Raw genomic sequence first — 27,408 nt, forward strand, 5'->3', positions numbered from 1 at the left:
AATATTTGGAATCTGTACCACTTGTGAAGTAAACTCTGAGTGACATTTATGAGTGGGTTTTGTCAGTTCTATGGTATGTGGACATCGAACTTTCAGAGCTTGGTATAGAAACATAGAAAACAGGAACAGGAGTCGGCCATTGACCCCATTTGGCCCAATCTGCCATTTAGCACAGTTATGGCTTGTCCTCAATCTCAATGCCATGCTTTCACTTTCTCCACATTCCCCCTGACATGTTTAGATTCCAGAAGTCTAACCATTTCTTTCTTAAATGTAATCAGAAACTTAGCCTCCACAACCTTTTTTTTTTAGATTTTTTTTAAAAATTAGATTACATTACAGTGTGGAAACAGGCCCTTCAGCCCAACAAGTCCACACCGACCCGCCGAAGCGCAACCCACCCATACCCCTACATTTACCACTTACCTAACACTACGGGCAATTTGTGGGCGGCACGGTGGCACAGTGGTCAGCACTGCTGCCTCAGTGTCAGAGACCCGGGTTCAATTCCCGCCTCAAACGACTGACTGTGTGGAGTTTGCACATTCTCCCCGTGTCTGCGTGGGTTTCCTCCGGGTGCTCCGGTTTCCTCCCACAGTCCAAAGATGTGCAGGTCAGGTGAATTGGCCATGCTAAATTGCCCGTAGTGTTAGGTAAAGGGGTAAATGTAGGGAATGGGTGAGTTGCGCTTCGGCGGGTTGGTGTGGACCTTGTTTGGCCGAAGGGCCTGTTTCCACACTGTAAGTAATCTAATCTAATCTAAACCTTCTGTGCTAGAGAATTCCACAATTTCACCAACCTGAGTGAAAAAGTTTCGGTTTGCACAGACACACCAACAGGCTGTGCATCATGCTTTTTTCCTCCTCCCAGTCTGAAATGACATAGCTCTGTCAGAATTTTATACATTTCAATGAGATACTCTCTTACTCTTCAACGCTCCAGTGAATACAGACCCAATCGACCCAGACTCTCCTTAGACAACAATCCTGCCATACCAGAAGTCAGTGTGGAAGACTTTTCAATTATACAATAAGTTATAATGTAAATATTGCCGAATAATTTCTAGTTGTAAACTGTTTGAGAGGATAATTTAAAAGGCATTAGTTTGTAGTTTTCCAAACTAGATCTTGGATATTTTTGTGGCTTTGCACTCCAGAGTATGGTACCTTGTGATCACTCACTGCACAGAAGCAGCCAAACTGTAAATTGATGGCTTACAGTCCATGACCCCTAATCTTAGGGGTGCAAGTGAAATAGGTGGCAGATCTTTATCAACGTGTTTTTCACCATGGCTTTTCAATCAGTGTACTCTGACAGAGCAGCAGAATTTCACCTAAGCCTAGGCCTATCGTAGTTTACACAGAGCTCAGACAATTGTGGCTTTGAACTGTCATCGCTGTCGTTAGATAAGGCAGTCAAACAAACAAGACTTCCATCACTGGGCAGTGTCCCCAGTGTAATGATTTACTCAGCAGCTTAAAGTAAATGGAATCAGATCATATATCCAAAGTTTTTAAGCATTGGTCTGGTGGGGGCAGGAGGTTTTATGGACCTAAACTTGCCCTCAATCTCACCCCTTTGCAATCTTTGTTCATAGGTAGGTTATCACCAATACGTGTTTGCACTGCACAATCTTTTTTTTTACAAACTGTCTAATGCCTCATGAAGCAATGTTAGAATGTAAGTGGTATAACTATCCTGGCACAGGTCCCTTTCTCAACAATTCCCAGCATGAGATTTTCATGGTGCAGTGTTAAGCAGATAATAAGAATGTGCAGGTCAATAGTTTCACACGTCAATCTGTTAATTACCTTGTACACTCACATGCCAAAAGTCACTATCAGTATAAGACTGCAATTTGGTATATCAATATAGTGTGAGGACCTGAATATAATTCAGGGAGATTTACTCCACTTTCTACCATATCAAGCCGGATTTTGACACTAGGTTCACACGACTTACATTATAGTTGTAGTACTGGTGCAAGCCAAACTCTCTTCACATCAACACTACAATTCATGTTTAAATTTATCCTCAGATACTTTGATCAAATGATGATTTCTTCCAAATGTTTATTCAGGTAAACATGTACATGTTCCTGAATAGTCATAATCCTATAGAATTAATGTCTGTGACATGACATATAGAAATCTATCAGGTCTAAAGGACTCAAAAACAAATGAATCCCACAAGATGAATTGCACTTGTAGTACTCGCGCAGATAATGTTGAGATTTGTAAACCACTGGTAATCATTAGTAATGAGAATAATGATTTGTTAATAGAACTTTAGACAACATCTGTTGTGTCCATTTCTCAAAAACATTTCCAGGTGGTGGAAGATACACTAATCTTGCATAAGGTTAGATAAAGTAGTGGGATTGATTAACAATGATAAGCTTGGGATTTTAAAAAGGAAATGATTGAGAAACTCAGACCTAGCACTGTCTGTGGACAGAAAAACCGGAGAGACTTGAGGAACAAAAGTTTGAGAATGACCAGTCTGATAATCACCTCTGGCACTAAACCATCAAAATGAATTCAGAATAGTTCAATCCGCCTTGATGCTTTGGGGAGCATAAAATCTAAATTGGATTATCCATCTTTGTATATGTACATGCATCTCTGTAAATCTTCCAAAAAACATGACTTTAACTGTAATAATCCATCACTGGAAGCATAATAATTATTGAATGCTAAAATAGGCAAGATCAATCTTCCAAAAGTAGATGTGAATAGTCTGTGGCTTTTTATAATACCTGTTTAAACAGTACAAGATTCAGAAAACAATTCCAGTATCACATTTTAGCAATTCACCTCCTTTGATTGAGAAAGCTGTACATTGAAGTTCCATATTGAACACAAAACACTGATATTTCAGTGTGGTACTGCAAGAGTGCTATATTGCTGGAGGTGCCTTTTCTTTGTGAGATATTAAACTGAGGTACAATCTATCCTCACAGGTGAACATAAAAGAAGAGCTGTCCCTGATGGCATGGCCAGTATTGGTCCCTGAAATGACTCAGTAGAGGTCAGTATCCTGTTGCAAAGTCACCCTTATTTATGCATGAACAGTCCTTGACTTCAATACTGCCTCATAGAGAGTCAGGCACCAGGGTGCCAGTATCACTGACACACAACCTTTTCATGTCAGACAGTGATCCCTGATTGGACCAGATTAACAGCCCCCATCAGGGAACTCCTATTCAATGAAGTCCAGTTGGCTGACCTCATTACAGTCACTACGGGCCCTACATCCAAAATACAGAATAAAAATCTGGTCTTTAACCGATTTCTATTTGAGGGATTTTGCTGTGCCCACATTGGTGTTGTGTTTTTTTTCCATTGCAGCAATGACAACAGTTTTAAAAAGTATTGACTTAACTGTTGTGTATTTGCAATATGCTGAGGCCCTGAAAAAGTGTGACCAATGCTAAACTTTATCTTCCTCATGTGCTGCTAAGATAAATTATAATAACAAAATTGTTTACTCACATATTCATAAAATTTTGGATGTATATTTTGCCAAGAATCATGCTTGAGTTAATAACCTGACCGTTTTCTTATGCCTGAGTTCCAATAAGTATCAAGGTTAGATTACCTACAGTGCTGAAACAGGTCCTTTGGCCCAACCAGTTCACAACGACCCTCTGAAGAGTAACCCACCCGGACTCATTTCCCTCTGACAAATACACCGAGCACAATGGACAATTTAGCATGGCCAATTCACCTGACCTGCACATCTTTGGATTATGGGAGGAAACCAGAGTACACAGAAGAAACCCACACAAACACTGGGAGAACGTGCAAATACCACACAGGCAGTCACCCTGGCGCTGTGAGGCAGCGGTGCTGGCCAGCAAAATAATGCTGATGCTGGCAATCTGAATTAAAAACAGAAGATTCTAGAGAAACTCAGCAGGTCCAGCAGCATCTGTGGAGAGAGAAGGTTAATGTTTTCAGTCTGATATAACAAAGATCAAATAGCTTTGATAATTTTGACATGGCTGAGTCACCAGAGCACAAAATATGCTTTAAAGAAGGAATTAAATAGAACAAATGGTGAATAGCATAATGGGCAAATGCTGGTATAGGTGTGTGGATATCAGGTGAGCATTAGTCTGTCTCAAAACATAATATGATGTGGAGGTGCCGGTGTTGGACTGGGGTGGACAAGGTCAGAAACCAGAAGACACCAGGTTATAGTCTAACAGGTTTCTTTGAAATCACAAGCTTTTGGAGCATTGTCTCTTCATCAAGTGAAGTGATGGAACACAAAAGCTTGTGATTTCAAATAAACTTGTTGGACTATAACTTGGTGTTGTTCACTTCTGACCTTGTCAAAACATAATTAAAGCAACTTGCTTGCCTTAATTTTAGGTGGGCTCCTAGGTTTAGATGGTTCATTGAGAAATGTACTTGAACACTTGCATCAAAAAGCATGGCATTAAATTTGCCCCTTGTTATTAGCTGAGTGCTGCAACAGTTACAGCCTACGTTTCTTTGTTAATCAGACTACGAATTCAACAGTCTAATGATCTGTGACAGTGTTTTGGTAGAAATAACTGTGAAAAATACAAGTTTACATTGGTGCTGTGTTAAGACAGTTTTGTCAATTTGTTTGGAACCAATCAATATTAGCAGGTAAAAGCAAAATAATGCTGATGCTGGCAATTGAATTAAAAATAGAAGGTTCTAGAGAAACTGAGCAGGTGCAGCAGCATCTGTGGAGAGAGAAAGAGTTAATGTTTTCAGTCTGATATGACAAAGATGAATCATATCAGACTCAAAACGTTAATTCTGCTTCTAACTCTGCTTCTCTCTCTAAGATGTTGCCAGATCTGTTGAGTTTCTCCAGCATTTTGTTTTTATTAATATTAGCATGTGTTATTTTCTGTTTTTTTCCTCTAAAAATATACTTTATATATAAATATTTAAAAGTATGCAATACATGACCATTCAATGTTAAAATTAGATAAAGCACAGACTAAATCAATTTTTGCTATACAGTAAGTTACTCACTGCATTGGAGGTGGGGATCGGGGGAGCAGTCCAGAGGAAGTTTACAAGAATGATTATGGGAATGAAGGACTTGTCATATATGAAGTGATTGAGGAGTCTGGGTCTGTACTTGATGGAGTTCATAAGGATGAAGAGGGATCTCATTGAGACTTACAGAATACTGGGAGGCCTGGACAAAGTGGACATGGAGAAGATGTTTCCTCTAGTAGGAGAGACTACAATCCAGGGGCAAAGCATCAGAGTGAAGGAAAATCCCTTCAGAACTGAGATGAGGATTCCGTCAGCCAGAAGGTGGTGAATCTGTGGAACCCATTGTCACAGAAGGCTGAGGAGGCCAAATTATTCAGTTTTTTATTTAAGACAGAGATAGATAGGTTCTTGATTAGTAAGTGAATCAAGGGTTACAGGAAGAAGTGTCCAAAAACTGGATGGCATAGGTTTAAGACGAGAGAGAGGAAGGATTTAAAAGGGACCTGAGGGGCAACTCTTTCACACACATGGTGCATATCTTGAATGAGCTGCCAGAGGAAGTGGTAGAAGTAGTGGTAGAGTATAATTACAGTATTTAAAAGACTTTTGGATTGGTATTTGAATAAGAAAGATTTAGAGGGATATGGGCCAAATGGAGGCAAATGAGACTAATTCAGTTTAGGAAACCTTATCAGCATGACAAGTTGGGCTGAAGGGACTGTTTCCATGCTGTATGCCTCTGTGACTCTGTAAGGCAGGAGAACGAGGATAAGAAGCACATCAGCCATGTCCGGATGGTGGAGTAGCTTCATTGAGCAGAATGGTATAATTCTGCTCCTATTTTTCATGGTCTGAATGTCATTTAAAATGACCTTTAACATACTTGTTAGATGCTGAACATACACATCAAAGCATTTTTCAGTTTTCTACCCCTGGGTGTACAATTGCTGAAGGGCTATACATTGTGACCTTTCTCCACCCTACCTTTGCAGCAGCTGTATTTAATTTAATTTAATTTGAGGCCTATCATATAATGTTCAATGGAATCATGCAACTTAAACAGGAAATTAATCCTTCTCAAATTTGTTAATTGGATAGTTTAGCTTTTGCTGTCCGTAAATATTGAAAAGCAGTCTATAAGACCAAATATGATAGAGCCCACATTGGACAGCAGCGACTTTATGTTGTAGTTAAACTATTAATTAATATAAAGCAGGAAATGATTGAGTCCAAAAATAAATTAATCTGCATCTGCAGACTGAGGATGATGAAATGTCAGGGATAATATAAGACCAAAGGATAAACAAAGCATCCAATATTAAAAAGTGGATTCAGCAAACAGACATGTATACAAGCAACTCATAACAAAAACACAAAACAGGAAAGAATTAAGATATATGACAACAGTGACCTCACTTTCAAAATAATTCATTAGCTCTCAAACATTTTGAAGGTGCAATGTAAATACTTTTTTAATGTGACATAAAAAGAAGCTGCCTGTGGCTGAAAGAATGAACTGACCAACTTTTCCACTTATTGGAAAACAGAATTCATACAGGTTGAGTTTTCCAATGCTATTTTATTGCTTTAAATTAGATGACCAGCTGATTTTGATTGAACTCCTGTGATTCAGGTCAGAGCTTGTGCCCCACCTGCTCCAGAAGTGTGTAATGACATGGTTGAACAGTTTCCTTCAAAAATATCCAGATCTGAGTTGGAAAGAAAGGTTCAGGCTGTGGAAGAAACCGGCTGGGCTCTTTTCATTCAATTTGTGTTTTTTAAGATTAGATTACTTACAGTGTGGAAACAGGCCCTTCGGCCCAACAAGTCCACACTGCCCCGCCGAAGCGCAACCCACCCATACCCCTACACATCTACCCCTTACCTAACACTACGGGCAATTTAGCATAGCCAATTCACCTGACCTGCACATCTTTGGACTGTGGGAGGAAATCCACGCAGACACGGGGAGAATGTGCAAACTCCACACAGTCAGTCGCCTGAGTCGGGAATTGAACCCGGGTCTCTGGCGCTGTGAGGCAGCAGTGCTAACCACTGTGCCACCGTGCCACCCACTGATCGACTGCATAAATCTAACAACTAAAGGTAACAATATGTATTCATAATTTGTTAACAAAAATATTTTATCTTAGGATTCACATGTCTCCGGTAAGATCAGCATTTGCTGCCCAGCCCCAATCACCTTTGAACTGAATAGTTTTACGAGACTACTTCGGTGGGGGAGGGGTGGGGGGGTTATGACATGTCAATTAATTCTGTGTCACATGTAGGCCAGAGCAGGTTAAGATAGATGAAGGTTTGGGAACCAATAGTTTTCTTACTTAAAGGGCATTAGTGAAGGAGATGGGTTTTTAAGACAATGTATGGTCATCGTTACTGAGACTAATGTTTGCTTTCAGATTTTGTTAAGTGCAATTACATTCCACCTTGGAGCTTTGGAGCTGGAGTGTCTAGATTACTAGTGCAGTAATATTACCACTGTGCAATAATCTGCATCCCCTGCCACCAGATGCCACCCCCCCCCCCCCCCCCCATTATGCTGTGTAATCGACAGTACATTGTATATTATGTAGAATTTCCACTTGTACTGATATCATAGAAGCTTGGTTTTCCAAAGATACTCCCTAATATATCCATTACTTTCAATTTGAAAAAAGATTATTTTAGATTATGCATTGTCTGAAGTTATGGAACCTTGCATTCTTTTCATTGCACATCTGAATATTTTGTTGAAAGGGTCATCATTTATATGTCAGGAGAGTAGGAAGACAATGGTGAGGAGGCATAGGTTTGCCTAGCATCAGAGTCTTGGCAGCAAATGGTATAAATGGTCCAACAAAGAAAAGGGAAGGACATATTCTCCATGTGTAGGATCTAAAATACTACTTCTCATATTGAATCCCTCTTCAGGAAGCCCTACAGTAAACAAAAAGGTTAAATTTGGCAAGGATGTGCAGATGAAAAGGTGAAGAATAAAGTCCAAAACCATACATCTGCATTGCATGAAGAAGTAGAATTTGATTGAAGCAGCATGTGATGGAAGGTCAAAGTGATCTCTAAAACAATGAATCAAATCAGAGTTCTGCAGTGCTTTAATGTTGTCATGACCAGCAGTGGACAATTAATCAACTAAGCAGGTAAGGAGACTCCAGAAACATTCCTATCTCCAATGGTTGGATAATCTAGCACATAAATACAAAAGGCAAGGATGAAACATTTGTAACCACCTTCAGCCAAAAACGTTGAGAGGATAATTCATCTTGACCTCCCTCAGAGGTCCGTGACCTCACAATATTCAGCCAGTTTGATTCAATCCATGTGATATTCTAATTATCTTCTGCCCTTTTATGTTTTCACCAGTCTCTTTACATCATCTTGGTGACCATCCATCTAGGCCCTTTACTCTGGATTTCTGACTCCAATCCTCTTCCTGCCAAGACTATTTTTAAAATCTATATCTTTCATCAAAAGAAAAGAAAGACTTGTATTTTTATAGCATGTGTGTTTATTAGCTTATAAAGCAGTTACTGTTGTGTTGTAGGAAAACCCAGTGGCAAATCAAAGAGAACCTCCAATCAACCTTTTTTCTTAAAAAGATATTTATTGAGGGATATATCATTAGAGAACTTTTTTCTTCATTATCAGGCCTTTTACAAACATCCAATTAGGCAGTTGGAGGCCGTGTTTAATGTCTCTTCTAACCATGTAGCACTTGCTCAGTAATGCACTGAAGTATTAGTCTGAATTTTGTGTTCCAATGTTTGGAGTGAGACCTAAATGCATAACTTTGATTCATAGGCAGGAGTGTTGCTGACTAACACCGCTATTTAACAAAGCTATCACTCATCTGAACTATTAGTTAACATTGCTAATATCCTCTTCTTTGGCCCTTTGTCTATTTATATTTGATTCATCTACAGCCAAGTGCCTCAGGGTGTTGTTTTATGTTGTTGATAGTTAGGAAGAATATGTCACAATGCCACTAAAGGCTGCACTGCACAGAAAACTATATCTCTCTCATGTTGCACCTACATAATTTTGATATTTCCAACTTGTATAAAAAATTTTCATGTCATGAAGGTGGGAGATTTCACATTGTCATAGCATTTCATTTACTGGATGTATGGAACATAACAATAAACTCTTACTATAGTGTACTGGCTCATTTATGTTAAGAATATGTCTTTGTTTATTTAGACAAAGGATTGTGAATGCTCACTGATAATGTGACTTAGACCTCTGGCCAGGTTCCTTTAGCATACATCAATAGTTAGATGTCAGTGGCATTTCATGAACCTTGAAGTCATTTATCATGCTCAGAAAGGCAGCTATACCCATTGCATCATAACTTCCTCATGTCTGTAACTTGAGGACAGGAAGAAAATCTACACCAAAAGATACACTACACCTTCTGCGATGCTCTTACAATCATATGTAGGGAGTGTCCATCAGCCCTGGGTAAAGTTCTGTATCAATACTAGTAAGGATCTCTCAAGATTAATAAGCATAGGTTCTGAAAGCAAATAAAAGTAATCTGAAATATGTGTGAAAGTTGGTTGATTCAAACATTTGTGACATCGAAATGTAAAAACACAAATTAAGTCTAAAGTTAAAGTCCTACTCCCAAAGGACCACAGGGCTGCTCGCTTATTAGAGAGAGGTGACTGATAGTGGTTTAACCTAAGGGTCACTATACCTCAGGCAAGGAGAAAGGTTGAGAAGGTGAGACCTTCATGGTAACCCAGTATAAGTATGCTTGAAATAAGTAATATTGCATGTGATAGCAATAACAGAGCAGATAATGGAATAAAGCTCAAAACAGAAGCTAAATGTCCTTTTAACCATTTCCTAGTACCTGTAATGACTTTTGTGCATATAAGCCAATGTTCCTCTGCACTGGCAATCCCTTAGATTGTCTCTTTTAGGTTATATTGTATCTCTCCATTATTCCTAACAAACTATATCACTTCACATTTCATCCATAATATAGGCACTCCTCTACCCGACTACATGCCTATATTCTCTTGAAATTTATCACTATCTCCTCAAATTTCACAATAATTATATGTGATATGTAGCTTGACATTTTCAAAAGAAGTTATTATGAAATACATGACTTCACTCCTTTACTCACCCCCCCCAAAAAAAATTAAAAATCAACTTCTGAGAAACTTTTTTTATTAAGCCTAAATGCCCACCATCCATTACAGCCAGCAATCATGTAAGAACCAAAGCAGTAGGAGTGGAAGTAGGTATTTGGCCCCTCTAACTGCTCTACCATTCAAAGCAAGTGGACTTACAACTCTGCAACATGTTCTTGTGCTATATCAATATCCTTTGATACTGTTAGTACACAAAAAAGTCAGTCTCTAATTTGAATGTGTTCAACTGTTCTCATTAGAGATTTCCAAGGACAACCCTTTGAATACAAAACTTCCTAAATGGCCAACTCCTTATCCTAAAACTGTGACTCCTGGTTTTAGATTCCTCTGATAGAAACATAAAAGATTGAAGCAGCGGGCCACTGAGTCCGTTGAGCCTGCTCTCCTGATAAATAAGATCATGGTTGACCTGGTGTGGCCTTAATTTCACTTTTATGTGTGGGTTTATGTATGTATACCCCCCGGTTTCTCTGCTCCTGCATTCCATTTAGAATTGAACCTTATAGTTTATATTGCACCTCCTCATTATTCCTAACTAAATCCTTGACTGCCCTGTCAATCAAAAATATAACTAACTCTGGGGAAACAGTCTCCTAGAGTCCACTTTGCCAAGCACTTTAAGAATTTTATTTGTTTCGATAAGATCACATTCCCATTCTTCTGACATCTAGGGAAGACAGCCAAATCTACTCAGTTTCTCTTCATTCCAAGAATCAGTCTAATCAATACTTGTTGCACTCCTTCAAAGAAAGCAGATAGATTTTGAAGCCAAAATATGCACATGATGTAAGTGTGGTCTCAGCAACAAAAAAACATTTGCAATAAATCTTCATTCTTCTTACACTCACCTAAATTGCAAAGGGAGTATATTATTTATTATAGCACACTATTTAGCATTTTATGCATAAACATATGGATGAAAATGGAATAGTATAGGATAGATGGACTTCAGATTGGTTCCACAGGGGTTGGTGCAACATCAAGGCCAAAGGGCCTGTACTGCGCTGTAATGTTCTATGATCTATTTGTTTTCTTAACTGCTTGCTATACTTCCTGTGTTAATTTTATTTGTTAGTGTATACAACATCATCCTGATCACTCCGACTACTAATATTTCCTAGTCTGCCACCATCTAAAAACTATTGTTCTCCTAATTAATATTTCCCAACATTATATTCCATCCACCATAACAGCCTGGTGGCTCAGTCGTTATCGTGCTGCCTCTTAGCTTCGGGGACTCGGATTTCATTCCCCCTGTGGGTGACTGTACAAACTCTACACAGACATTCTCCCTGCAATGTTTGTGGTTTAGGGTGTAGGTTTGCTCGCTGAGCTGTAAGTTTGCTATCCAGACGTTTCATTACCTGGCAAGGTAACATCATCAGTGGCAACCTCCAAGTGAAGCGAAGCTGTTGTCTCCTGCTTTCTATTTGTATGTTTGTCCTGATGTCATTTCCTGTTCAGGAACTAACAAACAGGAAATGACATCAGGACAAACATATAATTAGAAAGCAGGAGACAACAGCTTCGCTTCACTTGGAGGTCGCCACTGATGATATTACCTAGCCAGGTAATGAAACGTCTGGATATCAAACCTACAGCTCAGCGAGCAAATCTACACATTCCCCCTGTATAGACATGGATTTCCTCCCACAGTCCAAAGCTGTGCAGGTTAGGTGGATTTGGCCATGGTAATTTGCCCATAGTGTCTAGGGATGTGCAGATTAGGTGAATTAGCCATGAGGAATGCAGGGTTACAGGGATGGGGTGGGGGAGGGTAGGTCTGGGTAGGATGCTCTTCAGAGGGTTGATGTGGACTTGATGGGTCCACATTTTAGGTATTCTATGATTATATTAAAATTTATATCAATATTTAAGGCAGTTTGACTCAAAGTAAAGTCATGAGGTTTCAATCATTTTTATTTGCTTTTTCTTTCAGTTAGCATTCTTACCTCAGCACTGATAATCTGGACCATATGATGCTCAGAACTCTTCAGAAAGTAGGGGTCAGTTTAAATGCATCTAAAAGTAGAATATTCTTTCAGGAACAATGGTTCTGTCTCCTTTTTCCCCAACAAGTACTCTTTCTGGAAAGTTTGTGTCTGGAGCGGCAGTGTGGAGGTGGGTGCATTGAGGATAGCAAAGGCCCGATTGAGATTCTCTGCATAGTCAGGTGCCTTACTTTTGTTACTGTATAGACCAATGCTTGCAAAACTACCATATTCAGTAGATGAAGTATTTAGGTGCTAAATGCACCTGTGGAATTGAAACCTTCAGGAGAGCAGACAGAAAATAAATCATTAACTTAGATATTTGTATAGTTGCACAATCTTTTTGGTTTAAGTTTAGTTCTCTGTGAAGGGGGAGGTAGAAGCATTGTGGTAATGTCACAACTGGTAATAAGTTCTACAGACATGGGTTTGAATCCAGCTATAATGAATAGTAAAATTTGAAACCAACAAAAATATCTGACAACCATGTAACCACTTTTGATTGTTGTAAAACTCCATCTGGTTCACTGATGTCCTTCAGAGAAGGAAATCTGCCACCTTATCCTGGTTTGGCCTCCATGTGGCTTCAGACCCATAGCAGTTCAGTGTAAATCACCTGATGAAAAATTAGGGATGGGCAATAGCCAGTAATTCCCACATCCCATGAAGGAATTTTTAAAAAAGTCCATAATTACTTACTATAAGTATTTTAAGCTGAGTTTGGCACAAAGCTTCAGGGAATGGTACCATGGCTAGTTAGCACACTGTTTTCATCTCTGGTAACTCAGTGGGAAGCTAGGGAAGTGATTGCTGGGCCTCTCACTGAAATATTTATATCATTGATAGTGCCGGAAGACTGGAGGTTGGCTAACATGGTGCCACTATTTGAGAAAGGTGGTAAGGACTAGCCAGGGAACTGTTGGAATATTGCATGCAAATCTGGTCTCCTTCCTATTGGAAAGATGTTGTGAAACTTGAAAGGGTTCAGAAAAGATTTACAAAGATGTGGTACCAGGGGACTGGAGAGTGGCGAATGTTGTGCCCCTGTTCAAAAAAGGGAATAGGGATAACCCCGGGAATTACAGGCCAGTTAGTCTTACTTCGGTGGTAGGCAAAGTAATGGAAAGGGTACTGAGGGATAGGATTTATGAGTATCTGGAAAAACACTGCCCAGAAGACCTTTTCTGAGGAAGGGTCACTGGAGCCAAAGTGTTAAATATGATTTCTCTCCACAGATGCTGCCAGACCTGTTAAGATTTTCCAGCATTTTCCGTTTTTGTCCCAGAGGACCACAGGCTGCTCTGTCATTAGTGAGGTGACAGAGCAGCCTTAGATATGATGCAGAGCTGGGCTGAGGAGTGGCAGATGGAGTTCAACCTTGCCAAGTGTGAGGTTGTCCATTTTGGAAAGACAAATAAGAATGTGGAATACAGGGTTAACGGTAGGGTTCTTAGTGAGGTGGAGGAGCAGAGGGATCTTGGGGTCTATGTTCATAGGTCTTTGAAAGTTGCCACTCAGGTGGGTAGAGCTTGTAAGAAGGCCTATGGTGTTTTAGCGTTCATTAGCAGCGGGATTGAATTCAAGAGTCGTAAAGTGATGTTGCAACTGTACAGGACTTTGGTTAGGCCACATTTGGAGTACTGTGTGCAGTTCTGGTTGCCTCACTTTAGGAAAGATATGGAAGCTTTGGAGAGGGTGCAGAGAAGATTTACCAGGATGTTGCCTGGAACGGAGAACAGGTCGTACGAGGATAGGTTGAGAGTGCTAGGCCTTTTCTCGTTGGAACGGCGAAGGATGAGGGGTGACTTGATAGAGGTTTATAAGATGATCAGAGGAATAGATAGAGTAGATTGTCAGAAACTTTTTCCCCGGGTGCAACAGAGTGTTACAAGGGGACATAAATTTAAGGTGAAGGGTGGAAGGTATAAGGGAGACGTCAGGGGTGGGTTCTTTACCACTCCCACAGGCAGCGCATTCCATGCCCCCACCACTCTCTGGGTAGAATCAGAATCTTTGGTGACCTTTAAGCGGCAATTGGATAGGTACATGGATGGGTGCTTAAGCTAGGACAAATGTTCGGCACAACATCGTGGGCCGAAGGGCCTGTTCTGTGCTGTATTGTTCTATGTTCTATGTTGCCAGGGTTGGAGGATCTGAGCTACAGGGAGAGGCTGAATAGGCTGGGGCTGTTTTCCCTGGAGCATCGGGGGCTGAGGGGTGACCTTATAGAGGCTTACAAAATCAGAAGGGGCATGGATAGGATAAATAGACAAAATCTTTTCCCTGGGATGGGGGAATCCAGAACTAGAGAGAAAAGATATAAAAGAGACCTAAGGGGCAACTTTTTCACGCAGAGGGTGGTACGTGTATGGAATGAGCTGCCAGAGGAAGTGGTGGAGGCTAGTGCAATTGCAACATTTAAAAGGCATCTGGATGGATATATGAATAGGAAGGGTTTTGAGGGATATGGGCCGGGTGCAGGCGGGTGGGAATAGATTGAGTTGGGATATCTGGTCAGCATGGACAGGTTGGACTGAAGGGTCTGTTTCCATGCTGTACATCTCTATCACTCTGACTCTATCTAGATTTGAATTCTAGGGACAAATCAGTTGTATTTTGTCTGGCTTTAAAATAAGCTGACAGATCTACAAGGTTGCTTTGCAAATTTCATAAACTCCACATAAGTACCTTGTATCATGCGAGATGTCACACTGACAGATCCTATAAATTATAGAAATATCACAGAGGTGCTAGAGGCTGTAAGGTGCACTAGAATAATGAAGAAAGAGCTGTTTTGCATTTGATTCCTGTTACTTGGCAACTTTGGATACACACTGGGTGCAGAGGAATTTGACTTCATTTCTTAACAATATCGGATTGCATGGAATTGGTTAATAATGCTAATAGCAGTTCTGAAAAATTCATATCAGATGTAAAACATTAATTCTGTTTCCTTTTCCACAATGTTACTAGAACTATTGAGTTTCTCCAGCAAGTTCTGTATTTTTTTTCTCTAATATCAATGGATGCTACCTTTTTTTTAGTCATATTTCCAGCTGTTTTTAAAATCTGTTTTCTCTTCCTTTCTGGTGTGCTATTGTGTGAACAGAAGTAAGAAAAAAGGGTCGAACCCTCCAGAAGAACTTTTACTTTGGACTTAGGTTGTGTCTTAGTTCTGAATTCAGGGTGCACTTCGAACTGGAGATGCTGTAGAAACAATATCTGTGAAGTGAAAACACTCTGTACCAATGCTATAATTTTATTGTAAATTTCCAGAGATTCTGTTGTCTGTGCAAGATTCAAACCCAGACCCTTGCTGTAAAAGGACTGTGTGTGTCATTGCACCACCTACAGGCACTGATATACACATATAATGTTATACAGTACCAGCTAACAAGTTATTTTAAGACTGGTGTCATATAATACTTTGATTTAGAAAGTCCCTGCTTGCGAGGTACTCTGGATTAAATTCTATCCCTATGTGAAAAGTTCATATGTTAAAGTTCTTAAAGTAATAAAATAAATCGTATAAAATATATTCAGATACATACACACACACACACACCACAGTGCAAACGTGTCATTGGATTGCTGTGGTATACAAATACCTAACTGAGTTAGTTACAAATGAAAGCAGGGAGTTGGCCTTTAGTTTTGTTGTGGTCGTATCACCTTTCTGAAGGCTAGATTTTTCCGCTTTGAAGCTGATTCATCTCCTTCTCTGTCTCTTTTCACTGTTTCCAAAACAACCGCTCTGTTTCCGCGGTATTTTCTGATTCTGAGCCACAGGACATGAGCTCGTCGTCCTCCTCCTCTTCTTCCTCTGTATCAGAATCGTCGTTGTAGAAATGAATTGTTGCCTGCACAGGGAAGCTGGCTAGAACCTTCTCGCCCATATGGTGTAGATAATGTTCAGCTTTGGATCTGGGTAGGTACAGTCTAGAAAGAAAGCCATGTGTTAACAATACGGCCAGGACTTCCAGTTAAAGCGACTTTAACAAGCTTCACCGTTTTACATCGAACTGATAAAATACAGCTATATGCCTTGGTGGGCTTGAACTGCAGTAAGGGATTTTTAAAAAAAAATAATGAAGATTACAGGCAGAGCTTGACAGTAGAAACAAGAATGATCTAGTCCTTACCCACCTGACTGGGTGTTTAAATCCCAAGGGTCGCCTGGTTTCAGAGGGACTCTCACAACCACGCTGTATAGAGTAAAAAAAAAATCAAATTATGGGTTATGAGCTTTGGAACTCATCGGTATTCGCGAACTTCTGTCTGATTGCACGTTATCATAAGCACTCACTCCGCAAAACCAGACCCAGCCCGTGGGTAAATCTGTATGTGGCTGAAATGCATGCCTAATTGATGTACTGTATAATGTACCGTGATTCCAAACAATCGAAATTCCAGCTCTGCGGTTTAAGACCGGGATCGTGCTAATGTGGACTGACTAAATAACGGATAACAACTGTTTCAAATTGGTCAGTGTTTTGTTTCTTCTTTCTCTATGACCTTATGCCTCCTTTTCGGTTCAATGTGCATCACGTCACTACAGTGCTATGTGCAGTACTTCATACTGTGGAACCTTACCTCTAAACCATTAACAAACCGTTATGACTCATTTGACCAAGCTGCTTTTACCTTCAAAATAATTCTCATTTCGCATCTCAGCCCAAACCAACTCAGGCACATGCCCTCGTTCATCTTTATTAATGGTCTCGGTCTTTCACCCATTGTTTTTTATGAAGAATCATGAAACCTTTTAGCCGGTTAGTGGTGTAATATAGTTGTTTCATTGAGATGGTCCTTGAAATAAAGCAAATCCATTTATGTGTTTAAACCAGCAGACAGCATCCCTGAATGCACAGGTTATGGTCATTTTTGTACCGACGTTTTTCCTTATAAATGTCTGCTCAAACCTTAAACTGAATCGGAATCTGAAACAATGTAATTGATATTTAACAATTAAAACGTAAATATTGGAGGAAATGCTCCCCTTAAACTAGGGGACAGCTTGTTTTCTCCATTGACTGTGAATGTGAGTGGGAGGGAACTGAAATACATCCAGCGTCTATTGTAACTGGTTGAGTTATTCCTCACCTAATAATGGATAGAAGTGCATAGATCTAAGTTACAAGCGGTCTCCCTCTAGGAATCTATCCGTGGAGGTGCTGTACGAATCAAAGGGGTTTAGATAGGGTTGACCATGAGAACCTTTTTCCACGTATGGAGTCAGCTATTACGAGGGGGCATAGCTTTAAATTAAGGGGGGGGGGGGGGGGGGGTAGGTATAGGACAAATGTTAGGGGTAGATTCTTTACTCAGCGAGTCGTGAGTTCATGGAATGCCCTGCCAGGAGCAGTGGTGGACTCTCCCTCATTATGGGCATTTAAACAGGCATTGGATAGGCATATGGAGGATAGTGGGCTAGTATAGGTTAGGTGGGTTTGGATCGGCGCAACATCGAGGGCCAAAGGGCCTGTACTGCGCTGTATTTTTTATGTCCTATAAAGGCGTTTATTTTGATTGACAAGGACGTGAAAATAACTAAATGCTGGATCTGCACAATAGAAATCGATCTAATTATTGGCTACCTCCAGTTTGTAAATATGCGAAGGGGTAGGAGTAAAGCCGCTCTCCCATTTGGACATGATGCCATCTATACACACCATACTCTATATACCACATTCCCTAAAAAATGAAACCATGTATTCTCCTGGGAAATGAAAAAAGACAAGAAACATCCGTGGCTAAATCAGGGGGAAAATATGTTGTGAAATTCCTCCCTAGCCTGCGAAGGCAATCAGACAAATTCCTGAAGACCACACTGATTTAGTACTGGAATCTTTATCAACCCATTTCCTTCCAAAGCCTGAAGTTTTGACCAGCCTTTTCCGAATAGCTGCAGTCAGTCCACATATACTGAGGAGCCATTGCAGCGATCAGTGACTTTTAAATAATCCTTTGCACGTATCTAATCTAACTCTATGCTTTAATACCAAATACACGGGACACTCCTCCACTATCTGCATAGCTTAAAAAAGGACTCCTCACACAACAGAATCGAATCCCTGGACCAAATTGAGATTTCAATTTGATCCGTCCCTCCCAAGTTTATATTTGTTCAAAAGTAAAAAACCTCAGGCCCCTGGCTGGAGAATTTAGAAGACACAGTCTCAGGAGCTGAGGTGATTATTTAAGGCTGAAATTGATTAAGCGCTGGCCTTTCAAGTTATAAAGAGTCATAATGTTGGTGTTTGGGGGGGGGGGGGGGGGGGGAGTGGGGATATTGTCACAAGTGGGTAAATTGAATTGAAACTGAAGATCAGAGATAATCCTATTGAATAGCGGAGCAGGCTCTAATGGTCGTACGGTCTATTCCTGCACCTATTTCGTATGTCTCAAGACTAAAGTCCTTTTAAACGTTTACTACAAATTGCCTCTGAACATTTTCTGGTATCATCCACAAGGGCCAGAACTGGATACCGTTCGTTAGAGGACTCGAGAGGGGAGGTTGCTACTCCGACTTTGAACCTAATGGTCCTGGCAGTACATCCTAGCGCTCTATTTCCATCTTTGGCAACAGTTTCCCGACATGGGTCTGCGATAATTCATGAGCCATAACCTCAGTTTCTTCTATTGCTCAGCCAGCTTCAGTATGTTATCCTGCATGGTCTAAACCTGCTTGGGATATCCTTTGCTCACTTACATAATGCCATGCCTGTCTGTTTGAAAAGACATATACTACCAGCCGGTCAATTCCCTCACTGTGTCTCGATCCTAATCCCCCCCCAGTATATTATTCCAAACTTGTGAATCATTCCCCTAGTATCTTTCTGAATAATGGTGACTAATGGCAAAGTTCGAAAGAACCCATGCTATTCCCCGTTCTCTCATTGATTGTAACCCCCAATGCCATTATCCTCTGCATATGCGGATGCAGCTAATTATTTATCTATTCTCAGATCTGCGGCTAAATTTCAACATTACTTCGCATCCTTTCCTGAGACATTTTATCTGGGGTTATTTGACCATCTACCTACAACTGCATAACCTTCCCAAAACATTCAATCACTTTGAAACATAGAAAAGTTTAGATACGTTTAGAAATACAAACGATTATTGATATGCAGACTGGAGATACAGAGAATACTGGAGTTAGATTGTGGAAATACTAACCGAAAACGCTGAAAGGCCGCAGTGTAAACAGAAAGTGTTGCTTATACATAAAATGGAAATGCAGGCAGAAAATGGTCTATATAAGTAGCGCATAGGCAAACGGAAAGTTGTGGGTGTATATAACGCAATAAGATATAAAACGTGTTTAAGCATGTTGGATATGCACAACGGATTAATGGGTATTTGAAAGTGTAAAAATATATTTTGCAGTTTATGACGAAACGCTCTTTTCTCTGATAATGACAGAGGTGGTGTGTTTTGCAACAACATTTTTTTTTATTTTGTTCTAGACTTTATCTCAGTATGAGCTGTGGGAACCTCCTGTGAAATCTGATTTCATCCGAAATCCCAGCTCGGTTTAAGGTACAATTTCACAGCGATTACAGGTGCGGAAAGAGAACCTCTTTCTTACCGAACTCGGCCTCTGCTTTTCCGCGTCTCGAGCTGTCATCATCCAGGGTCTCCACCACGCCGAGGAACTGTACACACATAAGCAAAGCGATACAACCGACAATATTAACGGGGCGGTGTTGATTAAAGAAAAAAAAATGCATCCCGGGAAAGGAAAACACAATTTCAAGCAACTTTTATGTGGCAACATTGAACAGGGACAATTCTGTAAAAACAGATTCCGAGGCGACTTAAAATTGCAATACTCGACCACATGGTACTCGAAGTTAAAAGCTCCTAAAATAATCTTTAATTTGTTTTCATCTTTCGGAACTGACCAGTTTATTTAAACTAGTAAACGTTACATTGTGACGCCGGAATTCAAACGCTTCGCTTTAATCTAACAGGTTTAAACTCTTGTTTAAATGGGAATGTTTCAGTAGAAGTTACAACTCGCCCGCTTACTTGTGAGCTTGCTCTGGATTCCGTGTTTCTGCTTGGCGTCCCCTGCAGCACTGACAGGCCAATCTCACTTTGGCCCGGACACAGTAAAGGGCATTGTCCATTCTGGAGTGACTTCAGCCAGCCACAGAGTCCCGGCGACAAGTGACATCTCCTCCTCCAGCCTACAGGCCTTTATCTCTGAGCTCCTTCTACAGGACAAATACTCACCCGCCCCGAGGGGTCGAGGGGGAGGAGGGCGTGTGCTTCCGTTTGGCTCACGGCTGCATCTCTGAAGGAACGCTGACAATTTGGCCGGGAGCTGTTCATATCTGAGGCTCTTTGCTGAAGCCGGCGTTTCTAAGGCAAATTTGTTTTCTACATTTTCAACTTTACAGACAAATCTACACATTTAATCGGAAGCACCTTCTTGCAACAAATTGGTCTTCAAAAATCATGTTCACTCCTGATATATTCATAACCAGTACAGCGAATCTCCTTCAAAATGTAATAGTTTTGCTTTTGGACTCCTCCCCCCCCCCCCCCCCCAGTCTTCAACTTGGATTTGGAGATTTCTGCTCATTCCCCCCCACCCGCAGCAAGGTACACCAGCCCACTAAATATTGTCTGCTTCTGTGTTCAGAGTTGAGAGTGTGGTGCTGGAAAAGCACAGCTAGTCAGACAGCATCCGAGAAGCAGAAGAATAGACTCTCGGGCATAAGCCCTTCATCCAGAATGTGTTCAGCTCTGTCTCTGTAAATGTGTTAGCTATTCTATCTCAGTCTTTCTGAGTTAGATTAGATTCCCTACAGTATGGAAACAGGCCCTCCAGCCGAACAAGTCCACACCAACCCTCAGAGTAACCCAGCCAGACCCTCTATTTGCCCCTGACTAATGCATGTAACGCTATGGGCAATTTAGCATAGCCAATTCATCTGACCTGCACATCTTTGGATTGTGGGAGGAAACCCACGCAGACACAGGGAGAATATGCAAACTCCACGCAGACAGTCGCCCGAGGCGAGAATCGAGCCCAGGGTCCCTGGCGCTGTGAGGCAGCAGTGTTAATCACTGAGCTGCCCTAAATTCTTGTAATACGAGTACAGTCAAAATGGTCATGCATCTGATCATGTATCTGAGCACTATTAAGTGGACAGTTCGGGTCCAACATTTAACTATAACATCTTATCGTTATATCGGTTCAAAATGAAAACAAGTATTTTGTGAATGAGATATGCCTGAGGACAAGGACTGGTGCACTACATCTGATATTGATGCTAGACAGATATATTTAGTGTCTGGATTAGTGGTGCTGGAAAAGCACAGCAGTTCAGGCAGCATCCAGACACTATTTAGTGTGTGTCAACAATTTCTCAAAGGATCACTGCCAGCTGTTTCCCACCTCCTCTCAGGGAGGGGGAATGGTGGCAGCTGTCTCAGATGGCACGGGAAGTCACAGGGGTAGCAAGGGATTGGTGTTAGCGGGGGAGGGGTTAGAGTTACAAAGGGTTGAGTACAGGGTTAGGGGTTAGTATAGGGTTAGGAGGAGCATAGGCAAGAAGGCACGGTGGCACAGTGGTTAGCACTGCTGCCTCACAGCGCCAAAGACCCGGGTTCAATTCCCGCCTCAGGCGACTGACTGTGTGGAGTTTGCATGTTCTCCCCGTGTCTGCGTGGGTTTCCTCCGGGTGCTCCGGTTTCCTCCCACAGTCTAAAGATGTGCAGGTCAGGTGAATTGGCCATACTAAATTGCCCGTAGTGTTAGGTAAGGGGTAAAATGTAAATGTAGGGGTATGGGTGGGTTGCGCTTCGGTGGGTCGGTGTGGACTTGTTGGGCCGAAGGGCCTGTTTCCAAACTGTAATGTAATCTAATCTGTAAAGGTAGCTTATAATTAGCAGGTATAAGATCATAGGATTTGGAGTAGAATTAGTCGATTCTGCCCATTGAGTCTGCTCTGCTATTTGATCATGGCTGATACATTTCTCAACCCATCGCCAGCCACGGGTAAGGTGCCGAAAGACTGGAGGTTGGCTCATGTACTGGCATTCCTTAAGGAAGGCTGTAAGAAAAAGCCAGGGAATATAAACTAGTGAGTCTGATGTCAGTGGTGCATAAGTTGTTGGTGGGAATTCTAACATTTACACGCATTTGGAAAGGCAAGGAATGATTAGAGATCATCAACATGGCTTTGTGTGAAATCATGTCTCACTAACTTGATTGAGATTTTTGAAGAAATGATAAAGATTAATGAAAGCAAAGTAGTAGACATTGTGTGTATGGACTTCAGCAAAGCGTTTGACAAGATTCCGCATGGTAGACTGGTTAGTAAGGTTAGATCACTTAAGATCCCGGGGAGTTACCCAATTGTTGGAGTCAGATGTAATTATAACATTTAAAAGGCATCTAGATGGGTGTGTGAATAGGTGGGGTTTAGAGGGATATGGGCCACAGGCTGGCAAATAGGACTAGTTCAGATTGGGATGTCTGGTCAGCATTGATGAGTTGGACAGAAAGGTCTGTTTCCACATTGTATGACTCTATAACCTCATTCTCCTGCCTTCTCCCCATAATGCTTGATTTTCTTACTAATCAAGGATATCAGGGTATTAATGATTGCAGAAGGTTACGATTAGTAAAGAATTTGTTAGCGGTCGCATGTCTTAGTGGTAGCTTGGAGGTGCAACACTGGGTTAGAGGTTGACTAGGGGTTTTGGGTGAGTAGTGGTGCATCTGGCAAAGCAGTTCAATGTGATTGCATTGACTTGCAAGGATCATACTCAAGGACACAAGGTCCCCTTCTGGAATGATGGCTTTGGCTAATGTATATTTTGTATCTGTCACAAAAGGGGCTGTCAAGTGCATAGATCATTCGGTACTTTCTTTGGATCTCAAAGCTACAGACTCTGCCATTGTCCTGAACTGGACCAGGCTCCAGTCACTGTCTCCTTGAAAAACTCCCAGAGGGACCTGCCATAGACACATTTGGATTCCCAGTCAAAGCTCAGGTTGGTGTTGGCATTGTGTCCTGGAACTAAAATTCAGGCTGAAGTTTCACATCATGCAATTGCTATTCCCCACTTCGATTACCTTTCCAATATATTAATAGAATCATAGAATTTAACAGTACAGAAGGAGGCCATTCATCCCATTGTGTCTATACCACCTCCCAAAAGAGCTACCCAGCTAATTCCAGTTCTTCTCCAGGCCCACTTCCATAACCCTCTAAATTAATCACTTTCAAATACATATCCAGCTCTCTTTTGAATCCTCCATTGGAGCCTCCATCACTCCACCACTCTCCCAGGCAATTCCTTGTGAATTGACCAGAACCGAATTTCGTTGAAATTCCCCTTCCTTGTACTTTTCCTAATCTCTCTTTAATTACTCTGTTTCCCCTATTTCACTGGTTTCTTGCATCTCCGTGACTTCCTCCAAATTGTCCCCTCTGGAGGTGGCATGGTTGGGGAGGAATAGGCGAAAATTAGGTAAACTTTGAATAATACATCAATCTCCAATGTCAATAATGACTTACTTAGACTTAGATCCTCTGGTTGCGTACGGTAGTATTGTCTCTACTTCTCAGCCAGAAAGTCCAGTGATTACCCTGTAATCTAGTAACGTGTCCAGTAATTCTTCCACGAAGCACATTTTGACATTTCACTACTTTATAGGTGTTATATAAATGCAAGTTATTGATATTATATGCTGAGATCAATGTCTTCTAAACCTTTTACAAATTAGGATACCAGGACCTTTGATGGTTTATGAGCTTAATACATATTCCCTTTCAACTTTGGGACTTGAGTGTAAGCTCAATTCCGACTGACAGGATGAATGTCCTCTCTCGCTACTACCTGTAGCCTTTGTGAAATTCTTTCAAACAATCAAAACCTGATGTAAAATCAACACAGATGATGGAAATCTGAACAAAAAGAGAGAGAAATGCTGGAAACAATCAGCAGGTCAGAAAGTATCCATGGAGAGAGAAACAGAGTTAGGTTGGTGACCTTTCATTAGAAGAATGTCTGGCATTTTGTGCTTTTAAATCAAAATCTCATGCCTCATTTCAAGGGACCCTGGGCGCAAAATTGGTGATGACACTTAAAAAGCGTGTAGGCTAGGGGAAGTATCCTACTGGTGCAATATAGAACGTGTGTCTGCAATCAAACTAGATGCTTTGTGAGGACAGAGTAAAGATATATTTACTCTTTAGCTACCTGCTGTGTAGGACCTGACCTAAAACTGCAAGATGCTGACACTGCATCCCTGAAATGGGAAAATACCCATTTCCTTATCCAAACATGTCTTGCCCTAAAGAGTATAAAAACTACTCATAAATTACTCATCTTTTTAAAGAATAGGTTTGTATTTCATAATTATAATAGTACTTTACATTCTTAATTTGTAAATTCAGAGGTATTAGATGTCACCAATAAGAACCTCCCCTGTCCAGTAGCTGCTTAATCTTGTATAATAGGATTGCAATGTTTATTTGTAGATTAAAATCCATTGTAATGTCATGTCTAAACTTGCACCTGCTATTCTCAAAGAAAATCTTTTTATTGTAAACATATTTATTAGCAAATTTTTAAAACTTTACAAACATATAAAATATTGAAAAATACAATCAATAACAAATATCAGTATAATAAAAAGAAAAAAACACACAAGTTACAGTACAACTACTATCTAACTACTAATCCACCCTATAATACAAAACAAACCCTAACGGTGCAAAGCAACACCAAAAAAAAGAAAGAAAAGCTAAAAAAACCCCACAAAATACAGAACAGCTATGCTTGGCGCAAAGCTCCCAAACAAAGATACGGGAGCATTGTATACATACTGATATTAACTCAGGAGACCCCCTCCAGGGCCCAGGGCTTGACAAATCTAACCATCCTGGTTAAACAAATGCCCTAGTTAAGATAACTGACAAATCTATATCCAAATAACTCAAGTAGGGCTGCCATGCCTTAAAAAAATGGTCTGTTGTGTGGTGCACTATGTTTGTAAAAAAGTCCAAAGGAATGTGCTCCATAACTAATTTCTGCCATCCCAGCAAGCCTGTCGGGTTCTCAGACACCCAATTCATCAGAATATTCTTCCGTGCACAGTATGCAAGAATATTAAATAGTTTATTCCCATGCCCGTCTAAAGATGGTAAATTCGGTAGGCCTAAGAGGACAGTTATCAGTTCTACTTTGACTTCAGTCCTCAATACCCTCCCTATCTCTCTTGCCACGGTGCTCCAATAAACATGGAGCCTGTGGCATGTCCAGAAGCAATGGGTAAGAGTACCTACACTTATTTTACACTTGGGGCACACTGAAGATGCCCCTTTTTTAAACATCGCCGGACGGTCTGGTGCCAGATGAGCCCTGTGCAGAACTTTTAACTGCATAGCACATGTCCTATTACAGATTGAGATCTTTCGAGTATTCTCACATATGTTCTCCCATGTTTCAGAAGAGATCTCCACTCCTAGGTCTTGCTCCCAGACCTCACATAACCGGTTAATATCCTGCCAGGCCCTGCTACCCAGCAGGTGATGGAGGGCACTAACTGAAAGGGTGCTTGTGGAACATAGCAACAACCTCTCTGTTTCGGGCCTATAGGGTTTAGTGAGAAGTGCAGTCTTCTTCTGGATGAAATCCCTACCCTGACAAAAATGGAAAAGATCTCTGCTGGGCAACCTGTATTTGTGGCTCAGTTGCTCAAAAGACATCATAACCTCCCCTCAAACAAGTCTCCCAAACTAGAAACTCCTCTTGCTGCCCATAGTTTGAACCCTGAGTCCATCATCCCTGGTCGGAACCCTGGCATGCCAACTATAGACGTAAGTGGCGAAGTCTTGGATAAATAACCCTCACTCTGACGCATCGCCTTCCATACCTTGACTGTACTAATGACAATGGGGTTCTGGCAGTGGTCCATAACTGTCCTCATCTTATCCATGAACAAGAGGTTACTAAGAGGGCACTTTGCCTGGGAAGTCTCAATGTCTCGCCATATTGAGTTTGGATCGTTACCTACCCAATCACAGACAAAGGACAGCAGGGAACTCAATTGATACCTTCTGCTGGCTGGGAAATTAACTCCTCCCCCTTCTTGAGGGAACTGCAATTTAGTAAGTTTGAGGGGCCGCCCATGATGCCAGACAAAGGAACCAAACCATCCCATAAGCTTCGGCAGCGTTGGCCTGGGAAACATTATAGGGAGCATACGCATGGGATAAAGCAAACGAGGAAGAACATTCATCTTAATAAGAGATATTCGGCCGAGCCATGAAAGTGGAAGAGCCTCCCATCTCTGGAGATCTCACCTAATATTGTTGAGCAATTGAGCAAAGTTAGTCTGAAATAACAGATCAAACTTGGGGATAATAAAAATGCCTAGGTACCGGAACCCCTGCCCGTGACCACTTAAAAGGGAACTTCGGGCATTCTTAAGGTTCCCCAAAGGCATAGCCTCCAATTTTGCGAAGTTAATCTTATATCCTGAAATGGCCTCAAATGAATTGATACATTGTATCAAATGGGGTACGGAGGTCATCAGGTTCGATTAAAAACAGAAGGACATCATTGCATTACAATGTAATCTTGTATGCCCTTGATCCCACTTCCAGAGCGGTTATGTGGATGTTCTGACGAATGGCCTCTGCCAACGGCTCTATCACCAACTAAACAACAACGGTGAGAGGAGGCAGCCTTACCGACAACCCCTACCAATGCTAAAATTCCCAGAATTCATCCCATTGGTGATGACCGCAGCCAGAGGGTGGTGATATAAAACCTCCACCCACCTCGCAAAGACCCCACCCAACCCAAACTGTTCTAAGACATAAAAAAGATACAGCCATTCCACCTGGTCAAATGCTTTCTCTGCATCTAAGGAAACCACCAACCCCTGAATCGATTGTTGCTGACAAACGTGGACCATATTCAGCAACCTTCTAATATTGTTAGAGGACCTACGCCCCTTATAAAGCCTGTCTGGTCCTCTTTAATAATATGGGGCAACACCCTTTCCAATCTCAGCACCAGAATCTTGGACAGAATTTTGAAATCTGAATTTAACAGAGAGATGGGTCTGTATGAGGCACAATCTTCAGGAACCTTCCCCTTCTTAAGAATTAAGGAAATATTAGCTTCTCTCCAAGATGATGGTAGGCGTTCATGCATATAGGAGTGATTGTACATCTCCAACTTCAGCCCTGACAGAATCCC

At 41.1% G+C, this 27,408-nt stretch overlaps 1 protein-coding gene across 2 annotated transcripts; it reads right to left on the reverse strand.

The window, feature by feature from the left end:
- Positions 1 to 15,408: 15,408 nt before the first annotated feature.
- Positions 15,409 to 20,686, reverse strand: ripply3 (ripply transcriptional repressor 3). Of its 2 annotated transcripts, XM_043701229.1 has the most exons (5): positions 20,203 to 20,240; positions 19,760 to 19,826; positions 16,810 to 16,974; positions 16,312 to 16,370; positions 15,409 to 16,104 (listed from the first exon to the last, which is right to left on the reverse strand). In XM_043701229.1, the coding sequence occupies exons 3-5, from the start codon at positions 16,900 to 16,902 to the stop codon at positions 15,897 to 15,899; spliced, it is 360 nt and encodes a 119-aa protein (XP_043557164.1). In that variant the 5' UTR covers positions 16,903 to 16,974; positions 19,760 to 19,826; positions 20,203 to 20,240; the 3' UTR covers positions 15,409 to 15,896. The 2 variants fall into 2 exon arrangements, with proteins under 2 accessions (XP_043557164.1, XP_043557163.1); XM_043701228.1 differs by lacking the exon at positions 16,810 to 16,974 and having other exon boundaries at positions 20,203 to 20,686.
- Between the last annotated feature and the right edge of the window lie 6,722 nt (positions 20,687 to 27,408).

Source organism: Chiloscyllium plagiosum, chromosome 12 (assembly GCF_004010195.1).
Source record: "Chiloscyllium plagiosum isolate BGI_BamShark_2017 chromosome 12, ASM401019v2, whole genome shotgun sequence".
Classification (NCBI taxonomy): domain Eukaryota; kingdom Metazoa; phylum Chordata; class Chondrichthyes; order Orectolobiformes; family Hemiscylliidae; genus Chiloscyllium; species Chiloscyllium plagiosum.